Source organism: Protopterus annectens, chromosome 9.part0, assembly GCF_019279795.1.
Source record: "Protopterus annectens isolate FY-2018-M chromosome 9.part0, PAN1.0, whole genome shotgun sequence".
Classification (NCBI taxonomy): domain Eukaryota; kingdom Metazoa; phylum Chordata; order Ceratodontiformes; family Protopteridae; genus Protopterus; species Protopterus annectens.
Genome location: NC_056743.1, coordinates 538,890,418 through 538,914,674, shown reverse-complemented (window position 1 = coordinate 538,914,674; position 24,257 = coordinate 538,890,418). Strand labels below are relative to the sequence as shown.

General features: G+C 37.2%; 1 protein-coding gene across 1 annotated transcript in view; it reads left to right on the top strand.

The window, feature by feature from the left end:
• The window catches only part of UNC5D (unc-5 netrin receptor D), a 3,101,373-nt gene that overhangs the window by 1,325,616 nt on the left and 1,751,500 nt on the right, over positions 1–24,257 (top strand). The window contains exon 3 of the mRNA XM_044083087.1: positions 6,955–7,098. Within this exon, the coding sequence (XP_043939022.1) occupies positions 6,955–7,098 (144 nt within the window). The remainder of the gene's footprint in view (positions 1–6,954; positions 7,099–24,257) is intronic.

Below are 24,257 nucleotides of genomic sequence, written 5' to 3'. Positions count from 1 at the left end.
GGTTTGTGTGTGCCAAAGGACGCTTGCTGTTGGCACTGGTTAGCCTTGTACTGTGCTAATAGAAGCTAGGATTATCCATCCCTGTAGTACAAAGGAACTACAGTAACACGTGGTGTGATGTCATGTTTTGTGTGCGCCAAAGGATGCTTGCTCTTCATTTACACTAACTAGGACTGTGAGGTCATGGTTTGGATTTCTGCAGCAAAGGATGCTTGCTGATCATTTTGATACTCACATTTCTTTGAGCAGAATTGTATTGAGCAGTTATGCAAGGCATCCAACTGATTTCACACTAGACCTGCCTTAGGTGTGCACACACCTCAAATGTTGTTCATGGCCAGCTGTGCAGTACCCTGCAGCTGACCTTGCATTTCTGAGCACTGGTTGCAGTCATGTCTGGGATGGTACAGATCTGCACACTGTTATGACATGCTGGAGTACAGTGTGACTGTGGCAGAACATAACAAACATATTCTTTGCATGCAAAAGATACTTTAAATCTATGTAAACCACTGTAGGCAAAGAAAATTGAAGCAAAACATTAAACAGATATCAAAACATACAGTAACACTGTTACTCAGGGGAATACAAAACAATCCTAATAAAACCGTACAACAAACTATTAACAGTAGTGCTGCCCTTGGTCATATATTCAACATTATGCAAGGGGTTAGCTTAGAGTGGTGGAAATGATTGTCATCTAAAGTGCACTCTCTGTGATGTCATCTAAGTGTGGAACATGTCTGTTGGTAACACATGCCTTCCAAAGGGTATGAGTTTGTGTGAAGACAAGGATAAGCAAATTGCTTGATCACTTTGCCAGTGTGTATTGCAAGAGAGAAAATCATTTATTTGTAAGACTCATCCTCTCTTATAAAGTTATTTTATTTGGGTAACATTCTCCAGCTGAATAGGACTCTTGGGTGTCAGTGAGCTTCGTCTTATGTTTTTTAGTGGATGATAGTACATCATAGTCTTGACACCAGTGTCACCATGTTTTATCATACTTAATCCAGTCCCATCATGAGTAGCCATGATTCATAAGGTTCTCTGACTGTTAATATAATTTATTCCCATTCAGTATCTGTGACACGTTATATTCTTGGACACCGACCAGTGTTTTCCACCAGTTAGTTTGTGCGCATGTGTGTATTCATTACATTTATATTGCTGAGCTGATTAAGGTGTAAAAATGCTTTGTGCCAAGCAGATTCATTCTAAATTAGATCTATTTTATATGATCAAATGACCACTTCTGTAAACCACACATCATCAAGTCAAATTGGATTAGATGGCTAACATCTCAGATGACACGGTAACCTGGTGAACAACAAAACTGAATGTTCTGTTCTCCCAATGAACGTGTAGTTCTTTTACAAGTTGGTCAACTAATGCACCTCAATGAACTCACATTCAGTAAGGTTAATGTTCGATGTTTTCGTCTTGATGATGTGTGGTTCTCTGAAATTGTTCTTCAATCATGTAAAATAGATTCTTCTAAACGATATCATGTGGGTCTATATTAAAATCATGAAAAGGCATTACATCAAACTCCTCTTCAACGACACATAAAGACTGAAGTCTGAAAATAGCGAAGGCTCAGACCAGCAATTTTTTTCCCAGGGAATAAATTTTCTTGGTCTGAGCCATACCATTGCCCTTTACCCCACTGTAGTGCGATCGCAGAGTCAGTATATTTAGTAAGGGGGAGTGTGTGGGGCGAAGCCCCCCACTTAGTTATGTTTTAAATAGTGTGTGTGTGTGTGTGTGTGTGTGTGTGTGTGTGTGTGTGTGTGTGTGTGTGTGTGTGTGTGTGTGTGTGTTTTACTAGCAATTTCTTTCCCTGGGAAATAAATCGCTGTTTTGACCATTAGCAGTTTAGTGCATTTGGTCTTTCTGTGTCATTGAAGAGGCATTTGATGTAATACCTCTTCGCCATTTTAATATAGACCCTATCATACATAATGTTTTTAATTTGATAGGAATGTATGGATGTAAATTACATAATATGCTTTGCCCTACTCATGAGCATGTCTCCCCTGTGTTTCATCGAGTTCAGATTCCCTCAAGGTATAACTGGCTTAAGTATAATTCTTGAGTCTCTAAGCTGATATTTATCTATATATATATATATATATATATATATATATACTTTCTATTTTTTGCAGGAAGCAGCCCACCTTCACCACCATCTACTCCTTAACTTCTCCTTGGTCATACAACTGAGGAGAAAAGTCCACACAGAATCGTTGCTGGTGCACAAATGAAACTCCCCCTGATAGTGATTTTCTGTGTGGGGAATAGTGTTGAGGCAGTTCAGTTATTAGGTTTTTAAGTCAGTGAGATTAAAATGCTGCATGCTTTGCAACTGTTGTATACTACAGTTTGATTAAGGATTGGGCTACTTACAGAAACTTGCCAGACATATGCATCAGTAATCCATATGAAATTTGACATGCTTGACTTTCTTGTACTATGTTATAATCACTTATGCTTACTTCATTTTGTTTATATATCTAGTTATATGACAAGCTTTCCTGCAACTATATGCTATGTCTGTAGGGAAAACGTTATCAGGCAGCCTTCCAGTACTAGGCAGGCATGACTTTTAAATTAAATATTGTTGATAGGAATATGCCATCGTGTTGTGGGCACACAGGTCTGGACAATCTGTCTTGAATTAATGCTGTACATGGTTTGCTTCACCCTTTGGGCTATAACTCCCATATGGGTTTATAACGCTGCCTATGGCTATTGTAAATGTTTATGTGTTTTGTAGTGTTTCAGTGTCAGGACACATTTTACTGCATTGAGTTGTGTGCGTTAGATATCATTGTTTATCTGTACATATGTTTTTCATGGCATAAAGAAATTGAGCACAACATTACAAGGATGCAGTGAAATAGAAAGTGATTATAGCTGTATACCTGGAGGGTGTACAGGTAGCATAGATTGTGTAAGGGAATTATAGAAGTAGGTCCAAATGATAGACAACTTGACTATACAGCCAAGCATGTGCATTACAGGACCTATGTGAATGAGGATGTACTCTGTTATTATTGTGAGAATATCATGCCAGATATCTAGTGGCTTCTTGAGGGCCTTAACCCAGGGCTTGTGCCATCACAGTACTCAACACGTTTCCAAAGTTGTACAGACCTCCCCTATCCTCCATTGGAAACATCTCTTTCACCTTTATGCAGTATGGCTTATATTATTAGGGACTCTGCACAGTTCCTAGTACTCTGTCTCTGTGTTACATTGAAGGCCTATGATAGCGCTCTATTTCTGACTCCTGGTATGGAGGCATTGACTTAGTCTCCTGCCATGATCTCTAGATGGTATGGAATGTCCCTGTTTATCAACAACTTCTCTCATTCAAGGGAAGCTGGTAAAATGATTATAGCTGGAGCAGCCAAAACATAGGCTGTGAAGAAGACTTTGCAAAACACTATACAAAATCTTTCAGTAGAAGTATTATGCTGTGGAGCTCTATGTTGAAAGAAAGTTGTAAGTAAGGAGTAGAGATCGCTGTATAAAGTCCCTGTTGTATTTACTCCTACATCCTACATCCTTTTTGTTTGTCATTACTTGCTTTAAGAATTTAATTGGCATCTGAAGTTTCGATTTGTTTCTTTATAAAGTCTTGTTTGTGGATGTGTGGATGTGTGTGTGTGTGTGTGTGTGTGTGTGTGTGTGTGTGTGTGTGTGTGTGTGTGTGTGTGTGTGTGTGTGTATGTGTGTGTGTGTGTGTGTGTGTGTGTGTGTGTGTGCGTGCATGTGCGCTATATGTAATTCTGGTAATCTGTCATGGGATTTGTATATGTTTTTTGCTGTTCATTGTGAATTGCACATCTTTTGATGCCATCTTTGAACATGTGTTCTTTGACTACTTAATTTTCTGTTGCTTGTATGTATACTTACATAGGTTTTGTCAGTGCTGTGGCCTGTTAAGTTCACCATTTATCTTAGTTTGCTGAGACATTATCCATATCTGTCCTCCTGTTACATGAGACTATAATATGTGACATACACTCTGTATGCCATCATGCCAGATTACATGCAGCATAAGTTGGTGACCACACACAAGCATACCAGCTTAATTTTGCAGTGGTTGTCATTGCATTTATTCATAACAATGGCCTCATAATGAATGGCCACACATATTAAAGGGAATGGCCAAGACAGGCAGACAGTGCAGTGCTCTTCTAACCATGACATTGCAAACACATGATTGTAGTTGCTTATTCTTTGGAACCAGGCAGGCCACTTAAATTTTTAGGTGCTTTAGTCTCTGCAGTGGTTTTCTGGTATCCTGCTATATCAGTCTGATGTTTGATGCAATTTTTCATTCTGTTTACCCACTACTAGTCCCTGACACAGATTAGTTCTCCTTGAACTGTACATGTTTTTCTGATGCTGCTTAAAGATGGACTTTTCTGATTGATGAAGATCCTGTAATATGTTGCTGCGAGTTTATCTTAGCAGTTTTTAACCCAGTTAATAAAATGTAAGGTTTTCTAGTTCTATTCAAACTTTTCATACCCACTATGCTACAGGTGTACTGTGCAGTACTGTACTCCTGCTGTACTACAGCAGTACTGTGCAGTACTGTACTCCCACTGTGCTATAGCTGTACCTGTGCAGTACTGTACACTTGCTGTGCTACAGTGGTATTGTGAAATACTGTACTCCTGCTGTGCTACAGCTGTACTGTGCAGTACTGTACCCCCACTGCACTACAACTGTACTATGCAGTATTGGACTCCCACTCTGCTGAAGCTGTACTGTGCAGTACTGTTCTCTCACTGTGCTACAGCTGTACGGTGTAGTACTGTACTCCCACTGTGCTACAGCTGTACTGTGCAGTACTGTACTCCCACTGTAATACAGCTGTACTATGTAGTACTACAGCTGTACTGTGCAGCACTCAACTTCTACTGTGCAAAAGCTGTACTGTGCAGTACTGTACTTCCACTGCACTACAGCTGTACTGTGCAGTACTGTACTCCTGTGCTACAGCTGTACTGTGCACTATTGTATTCCTGCTGTGCTACAGTTGTACTGTGCACTACTGTACTCCCACTTTGCTACAGCTGTACTGTGCAGTATTGTTCTCCCACTGTGCTAGAGCTGTACTGCACAGCAGTACTGTACTCCCACTGTGCTACAGCTGTACTGTGCAGTACTGTGCTACAACTGTACTGTGCAGTACTGTACTCCCACTGCACTACAATGGTACTGTACAGTATTGTACTCCCACTCTGCTACAGCTGTACTTTGCAGTACTGTACTCCCACTGTGCTACAGCTGTACTGTGCTCTTGCTGTGCTACAGCTGTACAGTGTAGTACTATACTTCTGTTGCACTACAGCTGTACTGTGCAGTACTGTACTCCATCTGTGCTGCAGCTGTAATGTGCAGTACTGCACTCCCACTGTGCTACAGCTGTACTATGTAGAACTGTACTCCCACTGTGCTACAGTTGTACTTTGCTGTACTGTACTCTCACTGTGTTACAGCTGTACTGTGCAGTACTGTACTCTTGCTGTGCTACAGCTGTATTGTACAGTACTGTACTCCCACTGTGCTACAGCTGTACTGTGCAGGACTGTTCTCCCGCTGTGCTACAGCTGTACTGTGCAGTACTGTACCACCACTGTGCTACAGCTGTACTGTGCAGTACTGTACACTCGCTGTGCTACAGCTGTACTGTACAGTACTCTAATCCTGCTGTGCTACAGCTGTACCATGCAGTATTGTGCTACAACTGTACTGTGCAGCACTGCAATGCCACTGTGCTACAGCTGTACTGTGCAGTACTGTACTCTCACTGTGGTACACCTGTTCTGTGCAGTACTGTACTCCCGCTGTGCTACAGCTGTACTGTGCAGTACTTTTCTCTTGCTGTGCTACAGCTGTACTGTGCAGTACTGTTCTGCACTTTACTGTGGAGAGAAGACTGTGTACTTTTATTCATTATGCCTATGGATTTTTATGGTTTATAACTTTTGGAGTACCTAAGATATGTCGGGTGCAGTTTGCATATTCAGTTCCTTATTTATTAGTCACAGCTAGATTCATGTTCTCCTCCATTGTATGAATTCTGCAGTTCCGTTTTGGCAACATTGCTTTAAATAAATGTACACTGTTATTTCTGGTTATCACTAAATACCACAAGCTACTCAAATGCTAGAAAATCTTTTATAAAACAGTATTGATACTCAACTATGGATTTTGAAATGCATTTCAAACCTGCAATAAAGGGTAATGCATTTTTACATTGTGACTAGAACTTAAATTGCTGTTACTTTTCTTATTCACCTTTGAACTTCATAGACAGAAAAAAAAACAGATTCCAATCCATATAATTTTGAATTTTTATGCATCATTTGTTAGCCTGCCAGAGATTGAATGTAAACGTTTTTCTATATAACTTCTAATTCTCTGGGAAAAAGATGAACAGACCTAATTACAATGTTCTGCCTCAGAGAATCAAGGCAAACATGTATGTTCTGAAAGAGAGATTGTAGTTAGATATAGGAATTTACTTTTGCCAGTATTTCTTTTTACACCATGCACAAATCAAATGAAACTGAGAGTAATTTAATTACAATATTCATAGGCAAATAAAATGTCTGTCTCCTATTTCTGTGCTCACCCATGTATAATAATATGTATTGTGTGGTTCAAAGTCCTTTGTTTTCCTATGAAGCTACATTCTGTCTCTGGCAGTTTAAGTAAGATACAATTATAATAATTACTGCTTCAGTGATAACAATATTATGTTGCCTTTCTTAGTCATGTATAGTACAGGATCATATATTAATAAATTAATATGGTAAAGAGTTGAATTAACTTTTTAATATTTGAAATCTGTAACTTTTTCAGTAATGTTCTTCAGTGCAAACAAACAATTTGATTAATATTTCCTGCATTTTTTATATCTTTAAGGTTTAAAGGGTCGAGAAGTGATGATCAATGTGACAAGACAACAGGTAGAAGATTTTCATGGTCCAGAAGATTACTGGTGTCAGTGTGTTGCATGGAGCAATTTAGGAACTTCAAAGAGCAGGAAAGCCTTAGTCCGTATAGCCTGTGAGTGAATATCATCTTCTGAATTTATTATTCTCCTATTTTAACTACAGATAATTTTTCTGATATGCAGTACTTGGATAAATACCTACATGTATTATTCTCATGAGGACTCTTAAACAAAGGCTAGAATCTACACGTTTAGTGACTAGCCACTTTTGAAAGTACTAAAATATTTCCAGTTTACATTAGCTGTGATATGATTAGTCTTCCTCTTGAAATGTCAGCTCTTGTAATGCAGCGTGCCAACTAACTGAAAAAAAAATATTCCAAATCTAGGAAAAGAGTAAATCTTGAACTGCCTTTAAACTTGTTTTTGTAGGGGGAACTATTCCCCTCTCAATGTGGGGAGAAGGTAACCGACACCCCAAATGTATATATACCAACTCTGGGATCACCACATGTCTGAGAAAAGAGAAGTTTCCCGGAAAGAGCTATCTCAGACTTGGTATATGCAAGTTCATTCTTTCAGTCATTCATTCTGTGTTTTGGGTCCTGCTTTTACAGGTGCCAGCATTTCCAATGGTTATCTAGATACGCTCATGGTCAGTTCATCACTTAATAGAATTTTAACTAAAATGGTTTTAATACCATTCAATTCTTCAGTACAGGAAATTGGAATATAATAATAATAATAATAATTAAAACAAATATGCGATAGAAGCAATCCTGATGGTTTGCCTATTGTGAAATGTTTACACTTTTGATCTTTCAGATTCAGTTCAGACTTTAATTTTACATTGTGGATTACACATAAGTTATCTGTAACAGCAAGAATCAATATTTCATTCCATTCGGTAGCTGGAATATGTTGGCCTTGTCACTGTCCCGTGGCCTGAATCATCCCACCCCTGTGGTAGTGGATGGATTATGGAAAAGGTAAGTTGCGTGACATAAGTGGAATCTATAATGGAGACTTTACACTGAGTGATGTTAATCTCATCCTTAGATGATATGGTAAGATGTTTGGGAAGTCTGACAGAGATCACTTTTGGAAGTGTTGGACTTGCAAATTAATCGGTGGGTATGATACAGTCAGATAAAGTTTTGGCATATCATCCATAGAAGGAATTTCATACTTGTCAGGTTGGGGAAGTACTTTCCAGTGTACCTGTTCAGCAGTAGAAGAGACTTTACACTGTCTTATTTACTGAAATTTCCAGTCTCTTTGTGTACAACAGAGCGTGTTTATGTACCTTTAAGAAGCATTTCCAGATGAAGGCACATGCATATAAATAGTGAACATGTGCAGACAGCAGTGCCATTTTGAGACAACAGCCAAAGTGTTAACATGTATGAGTGTGGTAGTCAGTCTGTTTATAAGTTTATTTAAGTTTAAGTTACAGAACCTCATTCCTGATGTGTTTGTGTGCAATAAAGCTGCTTGAACTGAACCCACAACCGCTTGTCTGTTTTATCATGACTGGACGAGCGACATGGTGTCAGAATCAGGATTGAGAGTACAACGTCTTCAAGCCATGAGGTGCAGAGTTGAAGGTGAAGCAGATTGAGCTGGTTGAGTGAAACCGAGCTCAAATTATCAAAGGGGGCCAGAATCAAATTTAAGGTAGCCAGAACTTGCACAAATGATTTATTTTGCAAAGAAAATGAAACGGAGCACTTGTAAGGCACAGAATGCATTATTAATAAATGAGTAGCATAAAATGCATTATTAATTAAATATAGGGCACAAAAACATTATTAATTAAACAAAATGTTCGAAACCACAATATTTGATAAAACTAAGAGAAATATTCATAAAGGCCTCAGAATTACCTTTGATTTGCATAACGAGCATGTTTAAACTAAAACAAGCACAAGAAAAGTAAGATGAGCATGATAAGAGGTTAAAAGGGCATAATTAGCACAATAAAAGGGGCAAAAGGGCATAATGGGTACAATAAAAGGGCAAAATAAGCTTAAAATCAAGGCAACTGCACATTTTTAGTAAAAAAAAACATATTTTGGGCACAGACAACTATTTCACATTGACCGAAGCCATTCATAGAATAACTAGAGTTGTTTGAAGTATCTCAAAGTGTGCATGGTGTTTGCAGAGTGTGGCTTTATTATGGTGCAATTATTTCTTAGAGTTTGCCGTGTGCAAAGTATAGTTATATTGTAAGTGCAGTCAAAGTACAGCCATTTTGAAATGTTTCTTTTGCTGTGTACATTTATTCTGAGAGTGCTACCATTTCAAAGTGTTTCTTGCACTGTACAGAGATATTTTGCAAAATTACAGCCATTTTGAAGAGTTTCTGTGCTGTGTGTAGTTTATTTGCAAAGTGCATTCATCTCAAAGTGTTTCTTATTCTGAGTTTTGTCTGCCGTGTGCAGTTTATTCACAAAATACAGTGGTTTCAAAGTGTTCTTGTGCTAAGGAGATTTATTTGGCTAAGTGTAGTTATTTCATAGTCTGTTGTGCTATTGGTCATAATTACATGTACTGGCATAAAGTTTTGGCAGATATATATATATATATATATATATATATATATATATGTGTGTGTGTGTGTGTGTGTGGTGTATGTTCGTACATAATTCCAAGCACCTTCACTACTTTGTGTTGATATGGCAGAGGCATTTCACAGACCAGGTCCACTTGTGTCTGATCATAATATAGCAGAGAACTAGAGATTATGTGAGCAGGAATATGATATTTTCATACAAGCATCTTTTTCTGACGATGCACGTACAAGAGCATTCATTTTGTTTAACTTAGCTGGGTCAGAAACCATTGAAAGAGAGTGTTAATTTGTGTTTGCACCAGAAATATATACAGGAAAGGGGGAAAACTGCCATATTGCTGTACCAGCTGTACCAACAGAGGACCCTGAGTGCTTAAAATGTAAATTTAGAAAATGTGCAACCCCCAGACAAATTTTACATTAGAGAGGCCTTATTTTATTTTAAGAGACCAAAAGCCAGGTGAAGCTTTTGCAGCTTATATCACTGACATGAAAAATAAGGCTAAAATGTACAGATTTGGTGATTTGAAAGATGAGTTAATAAAGGACAGGCTTGTGCATGTTGTTAATAGTGCTGCAGTGAGAAAGATTTTGCTTCATGACAGTGATTTAACATTTAGCAAAGCTATAGGAATTTGTCAAATCCATGAGCTCACAGAAAGGCACACAAGTATGCTTACAGGTGATAAGAAAATGGTTTCAGCAGCCTCTAGAGCGAACGTAGACAGCATGCAGCACGTGACAAGCAGAAACATGCAGCTGCAACCCCTGCTGATCTACCTGTGAAACCCCATAGCTTTCTACCAAGTTTCAAGACTAGTTCAGTAAAACAGACATGCTCAGTGCAGTATAAGGGTGAGTCTGTAAGACCCAAGCCAAGTCTTATTGTTAATTGTCGTAACTGTGGAGCCAACTATAAGTCTAAAAGAGAATGCTTAGCATTTGGCCAGCAATGCCACAAGTGTAAAAAATTGAACCATTATCAAAAGTTTTGTAAATCAAGTTATTGATTCATTCAGTTATTAAGAGAAGTCATTCAAAAAAGCAAGTTGATCATGTGAAAAGCTGCAACCCTACTTTCTCTGTAGATGGTGTATCAGTGGTCAGTGAAAAGGTTAATGCAATTAATTTTGTTGGCAAAGAACAAAGTATTTTGTACTGCCCTGATCAATGGTAAACCCACAGAGCTCAAAGTAGATACTTATCCACAGTGTAATGTAATGGCAGCATAAAGCTGGTGAGCAGCTTAATATGGCCAATTGTGGGAAGCTTTTGCTTATGGAAGTGAAGAGATTCATACTGAAGGCTCAGTAGTGCTTTCATGTTATTCGATGGGGAAGAGCTACAGCTTGCAATTTTATGTAGTCAAAAGACCTGTGCAGTCATTATTAGGTCTCAGAGACAGTTTAAGAATGAAACTGCTTTCTTTTACCAAAAAATTACATGTGTAAGCACATGTCCCAGTTCCAACTTTACTGATGTTATTTTCTCAGAGTATGCTAATGTTTTCAACGACAAGCTAGGCAAACTTCCAAATGTGTACTGCATGAAAATAGACCCAGAGGTCAGTCCAGTAGTCACACCAGCAAGGAAAGTTCCAATAGCTATGCAGGACAAAGTTAAGGTCCAGTTAGACAAAATGGTGCAGCAAAGTGAGATATGTCCAGTCACAGAACCAACTGAGTGGGTGTCTTCCTTGTTAGCTACTCACAAAAGAATTCAAAGGAAATCAGAATATGCATTGACCCAAGAGACTTGAGTAAGACATTAAAGACACCTCATCATCCTATGCATAGTCGAGGAGATTGCCTCCCTCATGTCAAATGCCACTGTTTTTTCTGCCTTAGATGCAAATAGTTTATTTTGGCAAGTAACACTTTATCTCATATCTTCACTACTGATGAGCAAGCAGCCGTTTTTTAGATGCCAGCTCCAGACAATGTCCAAGCCGTTCAGCATTTTCTTGGTATGATTAACTATTTGGGCACATTTATCCTTGACTTTAATGAGTTATTAGCAGCTTTAAAAGAGCTAACATGCAAAAATGTTGCATGGCCATGGTTAGAACAACAGAGTGCATTTCATAACCTCAAACAGCAAATTGCCAACCCTCCTACAGTGAGGTAATACAAAGTCTACAAGCCAGTAGTTCTTTCCTGTGATGTTTCAAAGTTCGATCTGGGTACAGTTTATTCTACAAGAGGGCAGACCTGTTGCCCATGCGTCTAGAACTCTGACCCAAATTGACATGCGGTATGCTCAAATTAAGAAGGAACTTTGGGCAATTGTGTTCGCATGTTCAAAGTTCCATTATTATATTTTTGGGCGATCTATCCAAATCAAAACTGATCATCAACTTCTAGTCACTATTTTAAAAAAACCTGTGCATTCCGCTCCAACAAGACTACAAAGAATAATGCTCAGATTACAAAAGTCTAATTTTAAAATGGTCTACACAAAAGGTTAACTTCTTTATATGGCTGATACCTTATCCAGATCACCCAGAAACACCACAGAACAGCTTAAGGCAGAGAATTCTGACTTTGAGATCATGGAAGAGCATACTTTTTCTAACACAAAACTTGATGAGCTGAGAGATCATACAAAGACTGATCCAATTTTGCAAAAGCTCAACCACTTCATCTATGTAGAATGGTCGTCGAAGCAATCCTGTGTACCACCAGAAGTGCAACCTTATTTTCCATACAGAGATGAGATGCTGATTGGAAGATGGTATCATTTTCAATTATCCCAAAGTTAATGTTCCTACCTCCTTACAACATGAACATATTCAAATTTTGCATTGTGGCCACCCAGGTTCCAACTCTACCAAAAGAAGGGTGAGAGGACTAGTATTTTTGGCCTTTTCTATTGAAAGACACAGATAAAGTGCTTTCTTCTTGTTCATTATGTTATACTACTAAACCACATTTGCAAAAACAGCCACGTCAGCTAAGCGATATTCCTGAACTACCTTGGTCAGCAGTACCACTGACATATTTGAGTGGCACAATCAGCATTACTTAGTGTTGGTAGACTCTTATTCAAACTGGTTTGAGATCAATTTGCTACCTAACCTAACATCCAGTGCTGCTGTTACTAAGATGAAATGTCATTTCTCAGTCCATGGTAGTCTACACAAAGTCATTTCTGACAGCGGTACCCAGTTTACCAGTCAATTGTTTCAGAAATTTGCAAAAGAGTGGGCCTTTATCCATGTTACTAGTAGTCCTGAATACCCACAGTCAAACGGCTTTGCTTGAACTTTCAGTACAGAGTGTAAAGCAATTACTAGAGAAGTCAATGCATGACAATACCGATATCTTCTTGATTTTACTTAATCTCAGAAATATACCCCGTGACGACCTACTTGGCTCACCTGCTCACAGACTTCTGTCTAGGCAAACCAGAACAACCTTGCCTATCAGTTCTAGTTTGTTTGGTGCTTAATGCTAAAAACAACAGAGCGATCAAAGCCTAACTTTTTAAGAAGTGTTCTTCTCAGATGTCCAGCTATGATAAAATGAGCAGATTTCTTCAACTGTTAAAAGAAAGAGAGTTGGTCAAGTGAGGTATATGTGCCGAGCCGAGATCCTACTTAGTGGAATCTGAGGGGATAGAATACAGGAGAAACTGCAGACATCGTCTTCCTGTATCAGAAATGATATTATGGCATCGTACCTGTGATACAGACTCTAGATCTCATAGCAACCCTGACAATGTTCATACTGAAGAACATGTCTCATTATTCGTTCCCGTTCCTGATTATGTCCGCAAAGTTGAACATTCCTTGAAGACAGTCCCCATTGCTAGATCCAGTTCTGACTTTTATGTTATATGATCAGGTCATATTTCTAGACTTAGTGTAAAATACACAACAACCTGGACATGATTGTTTTATATATACATATATCTGATTTTGTATGATTGCATGTCAAAGAATTAGTTCTGTATAACTGCACATCAAAGATCATTTCTGTATAACTGCATGTCATTGAATACTGTCATTTGATGTTTGAGCTATTTCTCAAAGTGGCAGGATGTAGAAAAGAGTGTGTGTTTGTACCCTTAAGAACCATTTCCAGATGTAGGCACATGCATATAAATAGTGAGCACATGCAGGCAGCATTGTCATTTTAGGAGAGCAGCCAGAGTGTTAACATGTATGAGTGTGGTAGTCAGTCTGTTTATAAGTTTAAGTTTAAATTACAAAACCTCATTCCAGATGTGTTTGTGTGTAATAAAGCTGCTTGAACTGAACTCACAGCCGCTTGTCTGTTTTATCCTGACCGGACGAGTGACACTTTGTGTACTTTAAATGTAAAGTTGTTGAACTCCAAGGTACAAAAGTTCTTTCTTCCCACACATTTTTTATTAAAAAAAAACTATTAGGTTTTCTGAGAACTTGCTATAATTAATTTTGCTAAATGTTCATGTCCCCCAAAGCTTTGTTGCTTAGAAACTGGAAGTGCTTTGTGGTCAGTAAGGCTCTTTAACAACAACTATAAAGGCTTCTGTGAAATATAGGCACTATATGTCAAAGAAGTGGACCCAAGTTTGTAAAAAAAAAAAGATTGCATAGCTAGATGTAAACCTGAAATCAACAGAGAGAGTGATTGGAATCCTACATAGACATAAAAATCCGTGTTTCAGCCTTTTATGGAAAATACTTAACTGTATTGGTTTGGACATATGATGAAATGATTCCTCTACATTATAAGGACTCCTAAATATAACTACATGTCTCTTTTGGAATACTGTAGTTATTTACTATTGCTAAATTTTGTTCAAACTTTGTTGTTTTATTACTTACCCATGAGATTTTTCCTAAATGTCTTCAGAAGTATATTGTAATTCTGCTTGTCTTGGCACAACAATATAGAAATGCTGCATTAGAAATTTAAGTCTTCAGTTGATACCTTAAAGAACGAGTTCAATTTGGGTCAAGATTCTTACATTGCTTTATTATATGTGACTCTATAAATGCAACGACCAGCAAAAAATGATGGTGGGCACAGACAGTTGAAAGTACTTTATTGTTGATAACGCATGTCTAAAAAATATTTAAACCAAACCGGTTTCGGCCTTGCAGCCTTTTTCAATGGTTAAGAAAAGAAATTGAATATGGCACTGGTACGAGCTCCATTTATAGTCGTCCCTGCTAAGCACAAAAATAATGGTATAGCCCAACCTGGTGGTCAGGATGTACCAATACATATAGAAAGCCAAAAACATAAATGCTTTATAAATAAAAAAATAGTAACAAAATAGTATATATAGTGTATAGTCCATAATACTATTATATAAAAAAGTTAATAGGTTATGAACAATAAATAGTACAATTCCAATCAATCATAAATGAATACAATATGTATAATATGATAATACGATAGCATTGAGCCTATTAAATACTGTTGAAATAAATTCCTCAAATCATATTGACTTAATAATAGATTCTGAAAGGGACAGAAATAAACATGATAGTCCTATTATAACAATAATGGAAAAAATGGAATAAATCCAATGATAAATAAGTTCATAATTGCATTAAAGCACCTATATAGACTGAATCACCCGAATCAAAAAGACAACAAAATTACCAAACACATAAATTGTGAAAAGACATAAAAGATGTAAAAATAAATAGTATTTTGAAAAAACACAGAATATGACATATTCTCCCAACCTAAGTAATATCAAATAATAATAACCAATATACCAAGGGACAAGCCAAAAACTCTTTCATTGATGATCATTCAGGCCTGGCGGAAACATCAAAAGCAGTTAGATTTAATGATATTGGTCACAAGACACCTGGTTTAAAACCCAGAAAGAGACCACGATCTATTCTGAAGTCCACTGATGCATCCTTTGCCAGTACTTCTGGTGATGAATCATCATATACAGATAATGATGGTAGCAACCATCGGGAATCACCAAGGAGTAAAAAACCTAATACTAAAACCCCTTTAGATACACATCAAGGCGACGAGGGGGTCGCAAGCACAAACGCAGTAAGCAATTCCATAGAGAGTCTGATTCGAACACTGTTGAACTAACTGTAGCTGGCTCTCATAATGTCTTGAATTTATCTGATGTACCATTAACAGATGCACAAACAATTTTATTGAATAAAGGCCTTGGTTTCATCCCTGGTTTCTTTAGTCATGAATATAGTATAGTAAATGATGTATTGTCATTTTGTCGTAATCTGAATCTTAAATTGTTCTTTTTAGGTAATATCTCTCAAAGATCTTCAGAATTTAGATTTTTGAAATTAGATTTCCAACCTCCAATGAACAAATATGTCTCCATATTCCAGCAATCAGTTATTAAGGATCTACATTTTCACCATCAGGAATCATGCATTTTAGGCCAAAATATTTCTACCATGGAAAAAACTGCTTTAGAAGAACTTAGGTATAACCGTGACATTGCTGTTTTGCCTGCAGATAAGGGAGGTGCTGTCGTAGTCATGAACACTGGGGATTATCTCAATGAGGGCAAAAGACAATTGGCTGATCGTGGGTGTTACATGCAGATGTTTATAGACCCTACATTGGTATATAAGAAGGAAATTGATTCCTTCTTATAAACAGCAGAAGAACAAGGTATTATAACAACAAACACAGTAAAACACCTTACTGTCAAAGATCCACAAAAACAGATCTTATATCTTTTGCCTAAAATACACAAATCCATCACAAAACCCACTATAGGTAGGCCTATAGTGTTGGGAATTGGTTCACTAACAGAACCACTTTCTGCTTTTCTTACACACTACCTCCAGCCATTACTAACATCAGTCAGGGCCAGATTAAAGGACACGACGCACTTCCTTCAAATGATTGAAGACACCCAACTGGAACAGGGTTGGCTTATGTGTACATTAGATGTGAAATCTTTATATAAAAGTATTCCACATTGGGCTGGGATACAATCATTACAATATTGGTTGGGAAAATCTGATTTGTACCCACCAGGTTTTAATACACTTTTGATCTGCATGGCAGAACATGTACTAACTAAGAATGTCTTCTATTTCCATGGTGAGTGTTTTTTGCAATTACAAGGTACAGCGATGGGAGCTTCCTTTGCTCCTATTTACGCTGACCTTTTTATGGCCTATTTTGAGGAGTGCATGATTTATGATTCATCACATAACATTTACATTGTTGAAATTGACATCTGGAGACGATACTTAGATGATTGCTGGATGGTGTGGAGGGCAGATATTATATATCTACAGGAATTCATTCAGTATTTGAATGACAATGTATGGGGTATGGAATTCACTGTTACATACGATTATAACACCATCAATTTTTTAGATGTCACAGTTTACCATAATGAAGACCATACTTTGAGTATGAAAGTATTTCACAAATAGCCACAATATAATACCTTGTTACATGCATCCAGTATGCACCCTTACCACACCATCCGTAACATACTAAAATCACAATTCATGCGCATCAAACACATATGTTCATCTGATGAGGATTTTCAAGTAGCTAGGAATGACTTATGTTGTAGGTTCAAACACAGGGGATACAGGAACAGGGATATCTCTGCGGCTAGTGAATGGAGTAACACTCTTGATAGACTAACATTATTACAATATAAGAAATCGGATAATAAGGATCAGGATTCCATTATCAGGTTTGTTACTACGTACGGTAGGAATCACCAGCTGGTCAGGGATATTTTGAACTCCAATTGGAACATACTGATGGCACATGATGAATTAAGAACATTATTAGGCACGACATGTCATATGTCCTTTAGAAGAGGCCAAACTTTAGGGGGGTTGTTTTCCCACTATAAACATAAGGAAGGGGGAGGAGCTATTTATCAACAGACTACCCTCACAGGGGACAAACTATTAGGGACTTTCCCGTGTGGTCATTGCAGTTCGTGTTCCCAGGTTTACACACTTAAGGAATTTTCTAGTGCAAACACTAATCGTGTTTATCAGAAGAGAGTTTTTGCTAATTGCAGTACTACATGGGTTATATATTTAGCTACCTGCCAGTGCCAATCATTTTATGTGGGACAAACATCCAGATCTCTCTGAACACGTATGACAGAACATAAAGGTGACATCAGAAATTAGAGGGAAACCAATGCCTTGTATAGACACACCATAAAACATTCCAATGCACAATTTAAGTTCATGGTCATAGACAAAATTGTGGGGGATCGTAGCCATCAGCAGGGTTGGCATTCCATTTTGAATAAAAAGGAACAATATTGGATTGCCAACCTTGGGGCACTTTTCCCGCCAGGCCTGAATGATCATCTATGAAAGAGTTTTTGGCTTGTCCCTTGGTATATTGGTTATTATTATTTGATATTACTTAGGTTGGGAGAATATGTCATCTTTTGTGTTTTTTCAAAATACTATTTATTTTTGCATCTTTTATGTCTTTTCACAATTTATGTGTTTGGTAATTTTGTTGTCTTTTTGATTCGGGTGATTCAGTCTATATAGATGATTTAATGCAATTATGAACTTATTTATCATTGGATTTATTCCATTTTTTCCATTATTGTTATAATAGGACTATCATGTTTATTTCTGTCCCTTTCAGAATCTATTATTAAGTCAATATGATTTGAGGAATTTATTTCAACAGTATTTAATAGGCTCAATGCTATCGTATTATCATATTATACATATTGTATTCATTTATGGTTGATTGGAATTATACTATTTATTGTTCTAACCTATTAACTTTTTTATACAATAGTATTATGGACTATACACTATATATACTATTTTGTTACTATTTTTTTATTTATAAAGCATTTATGTTTTTGGCTTTCTATATGTATTGGTACATCCCGACCACCAGGTTGGGCTATACCATTATTTTTGTGCTTAGCAGGGACGACCATAAATGGAGCTCGTACCAGTGCCATATTCAATTTCTTTTCTTAACCATTGAAAAAGGCTGTAAGGCCGAAACCGGTTTGGTTTAAATATTTTTTAGACATGTGTTATCAACAATAAAGTATTTTCAACTGTCTGTGCCTACCATCATTTTTTGCTGGTCGTTGTGGTTGCTTCAAGTTGGTTTGACCGCACATGCCGTCCATGCGAGGCATTTCAGTTGCATCTACTCTATAAATGCAACATAATTTATTACTGAAAAAAAATGAAGCTAGCTCTCAGATTCAGAGGTATAAAGCTTTGACTATGATCCAGGTGTCCAAAGTTCAGTTAGTGAACATCTGAAATGGTTAAGATAAAAAAGGAAGGCTAGGATTGATTCCCCATCACTCATACTGATAGGAGGAGTTGGAATAATGATTAAGATTGTTACCTTAGAGATACACGATAAAAACTGTCATTCTGACGTCTGGGTATTGGCTAGGAATATAATAGATTGTAGACTGATAGGAGAGTGCTTATGTCTGATCAGTTAAGAGAGATTGCATCTTTGTTTTACTGCATTTGCATGACCAAGTGAAGGCTTGAGGTAAACAAAAGTATCACACAGACTTGGAGGAGGACATAAATTCACATCAAGCATGATTAGTGGTTATGTGCACGAAGGGACCATTTTGACCATATATGGAAATCTGCACAGCTATACTGGGGATTTAACTGAGAGAAAGATGCACGATAATACCATCAGGGTGACATATTTGGGCCACATATTTCTGCCTGGATGATGGCCCATTAACAGAACAACCCCTTTCCACAGTGCATGGAGAATAGTGGGGGTGCAAGGGTTATCATAAGAATAGGGCTTGATGGTAAGCAGTAATTGTGATGATGTGACCTATTGCCAGCTATGCAAGGAGAAGTAGGGCAGTAGATGTATAACATATGCCAGCATAGCTAGCTAGAATTTAGTAAAGAATTATATGTTATTTGTATATCATACTGGTTTGTACAGATACTTGTAGTGAAATGTATTTGTAAAGTTGCTTATGTTAAAAATGTATCAACAGAGTGTCCTTCTGGACAGCAAAGAAATATACATTTATATCAGACTTTACTGTTGTAAATAGGATACTGGAAGAGAAGAGGTTAATCACAGGCTAGCTAACTTTGAAAAACAGTAAGAAATTATGCCCTAAATTAACTAATTTAAAGATTTCATCTTACAATTCTGATTGCAGCCAGCGACATTTCTGGTAAAACAAGTCCTAGGAAGCCTTCTATGTTGTCTTTAGCAGTGAACTTTGGAAGGGTAGAAGTTTGAAATTGTTTTATTACTTCTAGAAGCTGCATCAGATTTTAGCAAAACTCTATGTGTGGGTATTATTGACATATATGTACTAAGTCCTGGCAGCTTCAAGCCAAGGGGTTAGTATGGGAACCAATAGTCATATGACCAGATGTTTGTGATGTCTTTCTGTAAGCCAGCTCTATAATGATATTTTAATATTAGATGAAACTGAAGTCTCACAAACTCTGTTTTTGGAAATTGAGAAAGAAGGACTCCTCAACTACTTCATCTTGCCTTGCTCTAGTAGGTGACTAGGGAATAGTAATTCTTTAGATCAGTCAGGAAAATATGCTAAAATTAGTTAAGTACTGTTTTTTTTCTGTATCTGTGTGAATCTATTCATCTGCGTTATTTTAATCTTTCCTGTGACTTAAACTCTGGTGTCTATTGTAAAAGATATTTGGTATTTTCATGTTCTTTTATTATTTATTATTAAACATATTTAAGCTTTTCATTGTGGCTGGTCCTTTAGAGAATATTTTAAACTCTGAGAGTACTTATGTCTATTTGGTGACTCTGTGGCACTCCTGAAAGCCTTACTGCATTGGTCAGACACTATAATTTATATTAATATTAATTTCACTCGGTATTATTGAGAACCCTTATAAGAACATTTGAGTAGCTGGCTTTGGAGTGTCTGATGGCAGTGTAATTACCATATAGTCTGGGCAGAAGGGGTCACAGTACATCTGTGCCAGCCTTTCCCAGGTGTGTGTGTGTGTGTGTGTGTGTGTGTGTGTGTGTGTGTGTGTGTGTGTGTGTGTGTGATTGTGTGTGAGAAAATCAAATCTCAAAGATATGTGTGTGTGTCAGCTACTTGGAACAGGGGGACACAGAGCACTGGTTTCATGGAGAGAGTGGTTGAGGACTTGTCTTGGACACTCAGCTGAGGACTGAACTCTATAGCTATGCCAGTGGGGTATCTTATTGGTGACCTGTAAGGAGAGAAAGAAAACCTTGACTTAGTGTGTTCCTTGTGTGCTCTTAAGGAAATTTGTGCTTGATACATATTGATGCATCTGGAAATACGGTGTGTATCTATTTTGGTTCCAAGTGAATGTGCCTCTCCAGTGCCAGTTGTAAGGATTCAGGCTCCTTGATTACTGGCCAAGAGAGGAGATATTACAATAATAATGGGGGCATTTACCCAGAATTAAATGAACTGGGATCAATCAAATTTGCCATCAATAACAACAACAATAATAAATGATAATAATAACTTTTACTTTAGATGACTATCATGTGTTGAAATGAATTCAAGAAATTCACCTATAACACAAACTTGAAGCTTTAAATAAATAATTCTCTTCAACACATGTGACGTTACAGCTGCTTCAGTATACTACCAGTTAAAAAAAAAAACAGCTTTTAAAACCAGTGACTAATTACAGGTGCATATCTGTTCAGGTTTCTATAGTATTGGCAGTATATAGTATGTTACAGCTTTCACAGCTGTTAATGGGCCTTTGATGTTGCATTGTGGCAATGGTTCTCTGTAGAACATCATGATGTTTGCTTTGATAGACACACAGACTTTTTTATAACAGTCATGTGATAGGTAGGTTATTATATATAGTCATTGCTATAACGATAATTTTTTTTCTCTTGATTTTGGAATATAATCCAAGCAATTCATGTATTATGATAGTATTAACAAATGTGTGATAAAGAAGAGCAGCTGATAGTCAGGGTAAACTTAAGGGACTGAGATGCAGGTCTGCGATGTTTATGTCAAAAGTTTACTAGTTCATAGGTTGGTACTAGGCTATCGGCCCTAGGGCCTATATAAGCCTAGCCATAACAATTCCCTGGCTATTTCTTCCCACAGCATTAGATTAGCACTATGTTTGTGTACCCATCAAATAATGGTGCTGCAGTTCTTTAAGTATTTCACTTAAATGCTCCATTGGTGATGCATACGTGACAGGACCTGCCTGATATAGGTTCATAGGTAAGTTCTTGGCAAGCTGCCCTTGCAGGTCATTTTAAGCATAGCTAGGTTCCCTTTTTGTATTGAAAATAACCTATCCCATTTGGTTATAGATTGACCATAACTATCCCAAGGTCAATAATTATATATTAGCCCTACTGAGAATAATTGGGATCATACCATTGAGAATGTTAGGGGGCCCATGCATGGGATAAAGCATTTAAGAGCTGCCTCTGTCCATTAGTAATACGGGGGCAGCCTTGGGGTTAATTTTCTGTTTATCATCCATAGAGCTAAGTTGCAATTGAATATGGACAGGGATGAACTGCTTTGTTTTATGTTCATGGGGAGACTGTCCCACAGCAGTAGTATCCTCTGAGAATATACTTGTCCCTCCAAATCATCCTGTTACTGTTGCAGAAGAGGTTTAGATCCAAAGACCAAGTGTTTCTGATGCCATTTGACTTGCTGATATGCAGTAAATCCTTCAGTAATGGGTTAGAGGATGCCTTGTATGCCAGACACAGGTCACCTCTTACTAGTCTGTAGACAACCAAGTATAGCTACAGGGCTTTGAGGGTATCTTATACTTAGTTCTGCATGGCATTTTTCTCCCAGGTAGAGACAAATAACAAATGTTCAATTTTAGTTTGTCTTTTATTTAAAACTACCAGCACAGTGCAGTATATTCACAAGTAACAACTGTAACCAGTTCTAAGAAATGCAGCTGCTACAAACTTCAAGGGCTGCTTTTTCTTGACTGTTCCCATTACTCAATCAGACATTGTTCTTTCCGCTACTGCAACCCCATGCAGCATTAGCTAATAATTTGTTTGCTCGCGGCCTTTGGTCAGCAGTACAGTAGGTGTTACTTGAGTAAGAGTAACAGCACAATTGCAGTTTCAAAATTCCTTTCTGCTTTCACAATTTTTTTTCTTGAAGTAAGTCCAGCACTAAACGACAATGCTTTAACAATAAAGGTGGGTCAGTGTGGATACAGTTTTACACTAGTGGACCGATGCTTACTGGTTTTAATAATGGAGTATGGCATTTGCTATTATAGAACTGTTAATGTTGTCAATAAGGAATAGCAGATTTAAACAGCTTAAAACTTCTGAAGTATATAATAATAATGAATGTTAAAAGAACATAGGCACACATAGGAACAAAACTCAAATGAAGGAGATCGACAACTACAGCCTTAATTACATTTATTTAGGAAACCAGAAATTAACAGCCTTGACATTAAAATGAGAGACATGCATACTGTGTGATTTGCATGTGAAAAATGACATTAATACCATGAATTAAAAACAGTACTAGTTTAAAAGTCACCTATTTTACTAAGTGATATTTATTCCTTGTTCAGATTTTAAAGCAAACTATTCAGTTAGGGTAAATATAGATAAATATAGAAGAAGCTATCTGAAAAGGAACTTTAGGGCCATAACAACTGCATAGGATGGTGCAGTGGTGCAGCAGTAGTGTTGTCACCTCACAGCAAGAGGTTCTCTGGTTCGATTCTCGGCTGGGGTGCCTTCTGTGTGGAGTCTGCATATCCTCCCTGCATTCTTGTGGGTTTAGTCTGGGTGCTACGGTTTCCTCCCATGTTACAAAGAAATGCATCTGCAGGATTTCTCCCTGGGCCTCTGCTGAAAATTTATTTCATTCCAAGTCAGACTTTCCCAATTAAATGTTACATAAATAAATAAATATGTATGTATTTTATCATAGTAAACTGTGACTTTCTCTTCTTTTCAACCTTAATGTTCTCTTCTTCTTTGCTGCATATTTCATGCCTGAATCCTGCATTCATTTCTACTTACGCATACTAACTGTACTACAAACTACATGTTGCCCTCTGTATGAAGGAATGGTTTGCCTTATCAGTCCTCTGGGACTCCCAGTAGACATATTAGATGATTCTTTTTAAGTTATGTACATTTTTCTACAGAAAAAGTTGTCAGTGCTTTATAGGGATATTACAGTTTAAGCCATATTCCTGTTTGCCTTACTTTGTTAGGAAATATGCATGTTTGCCTGATATTATCCTTGTTGTGATTTAATAAGTTTAGTGTCTTCAGAATCATCTTATATGGCAATTGTCATTTACCTTAGTCCTCCCAGGTAGACTCTTTTGGAGTCAGAGCACAATATGCTCTGGATAAAGTAAAATAATTCACATTAAGTGATTCATATGAAGCTGTGTACATTTAAATACATATGCTATGACAAGTTTCTTATAATTTATTGACTACTGTTTGAATTTATTAAAGTTATATCCCAGCAAAATGAGAAGTAATATTTATACACTGAATATTTTTTTTATTTTAATTGCATTTAGCCATAAATGCAACAATGTAAGGCAGTGTGCACGGCCTTCCCATGTGAATGCCTGGTTGAATAATTTTGTGTCTCACTCTTTATGCCTGCTGTGTCATATTATAATTAATAGCAAGATAAGTTGAATATGCTATGAATTAATAAAATACTACTACTGAAGTTTAATGAAAAAGAATC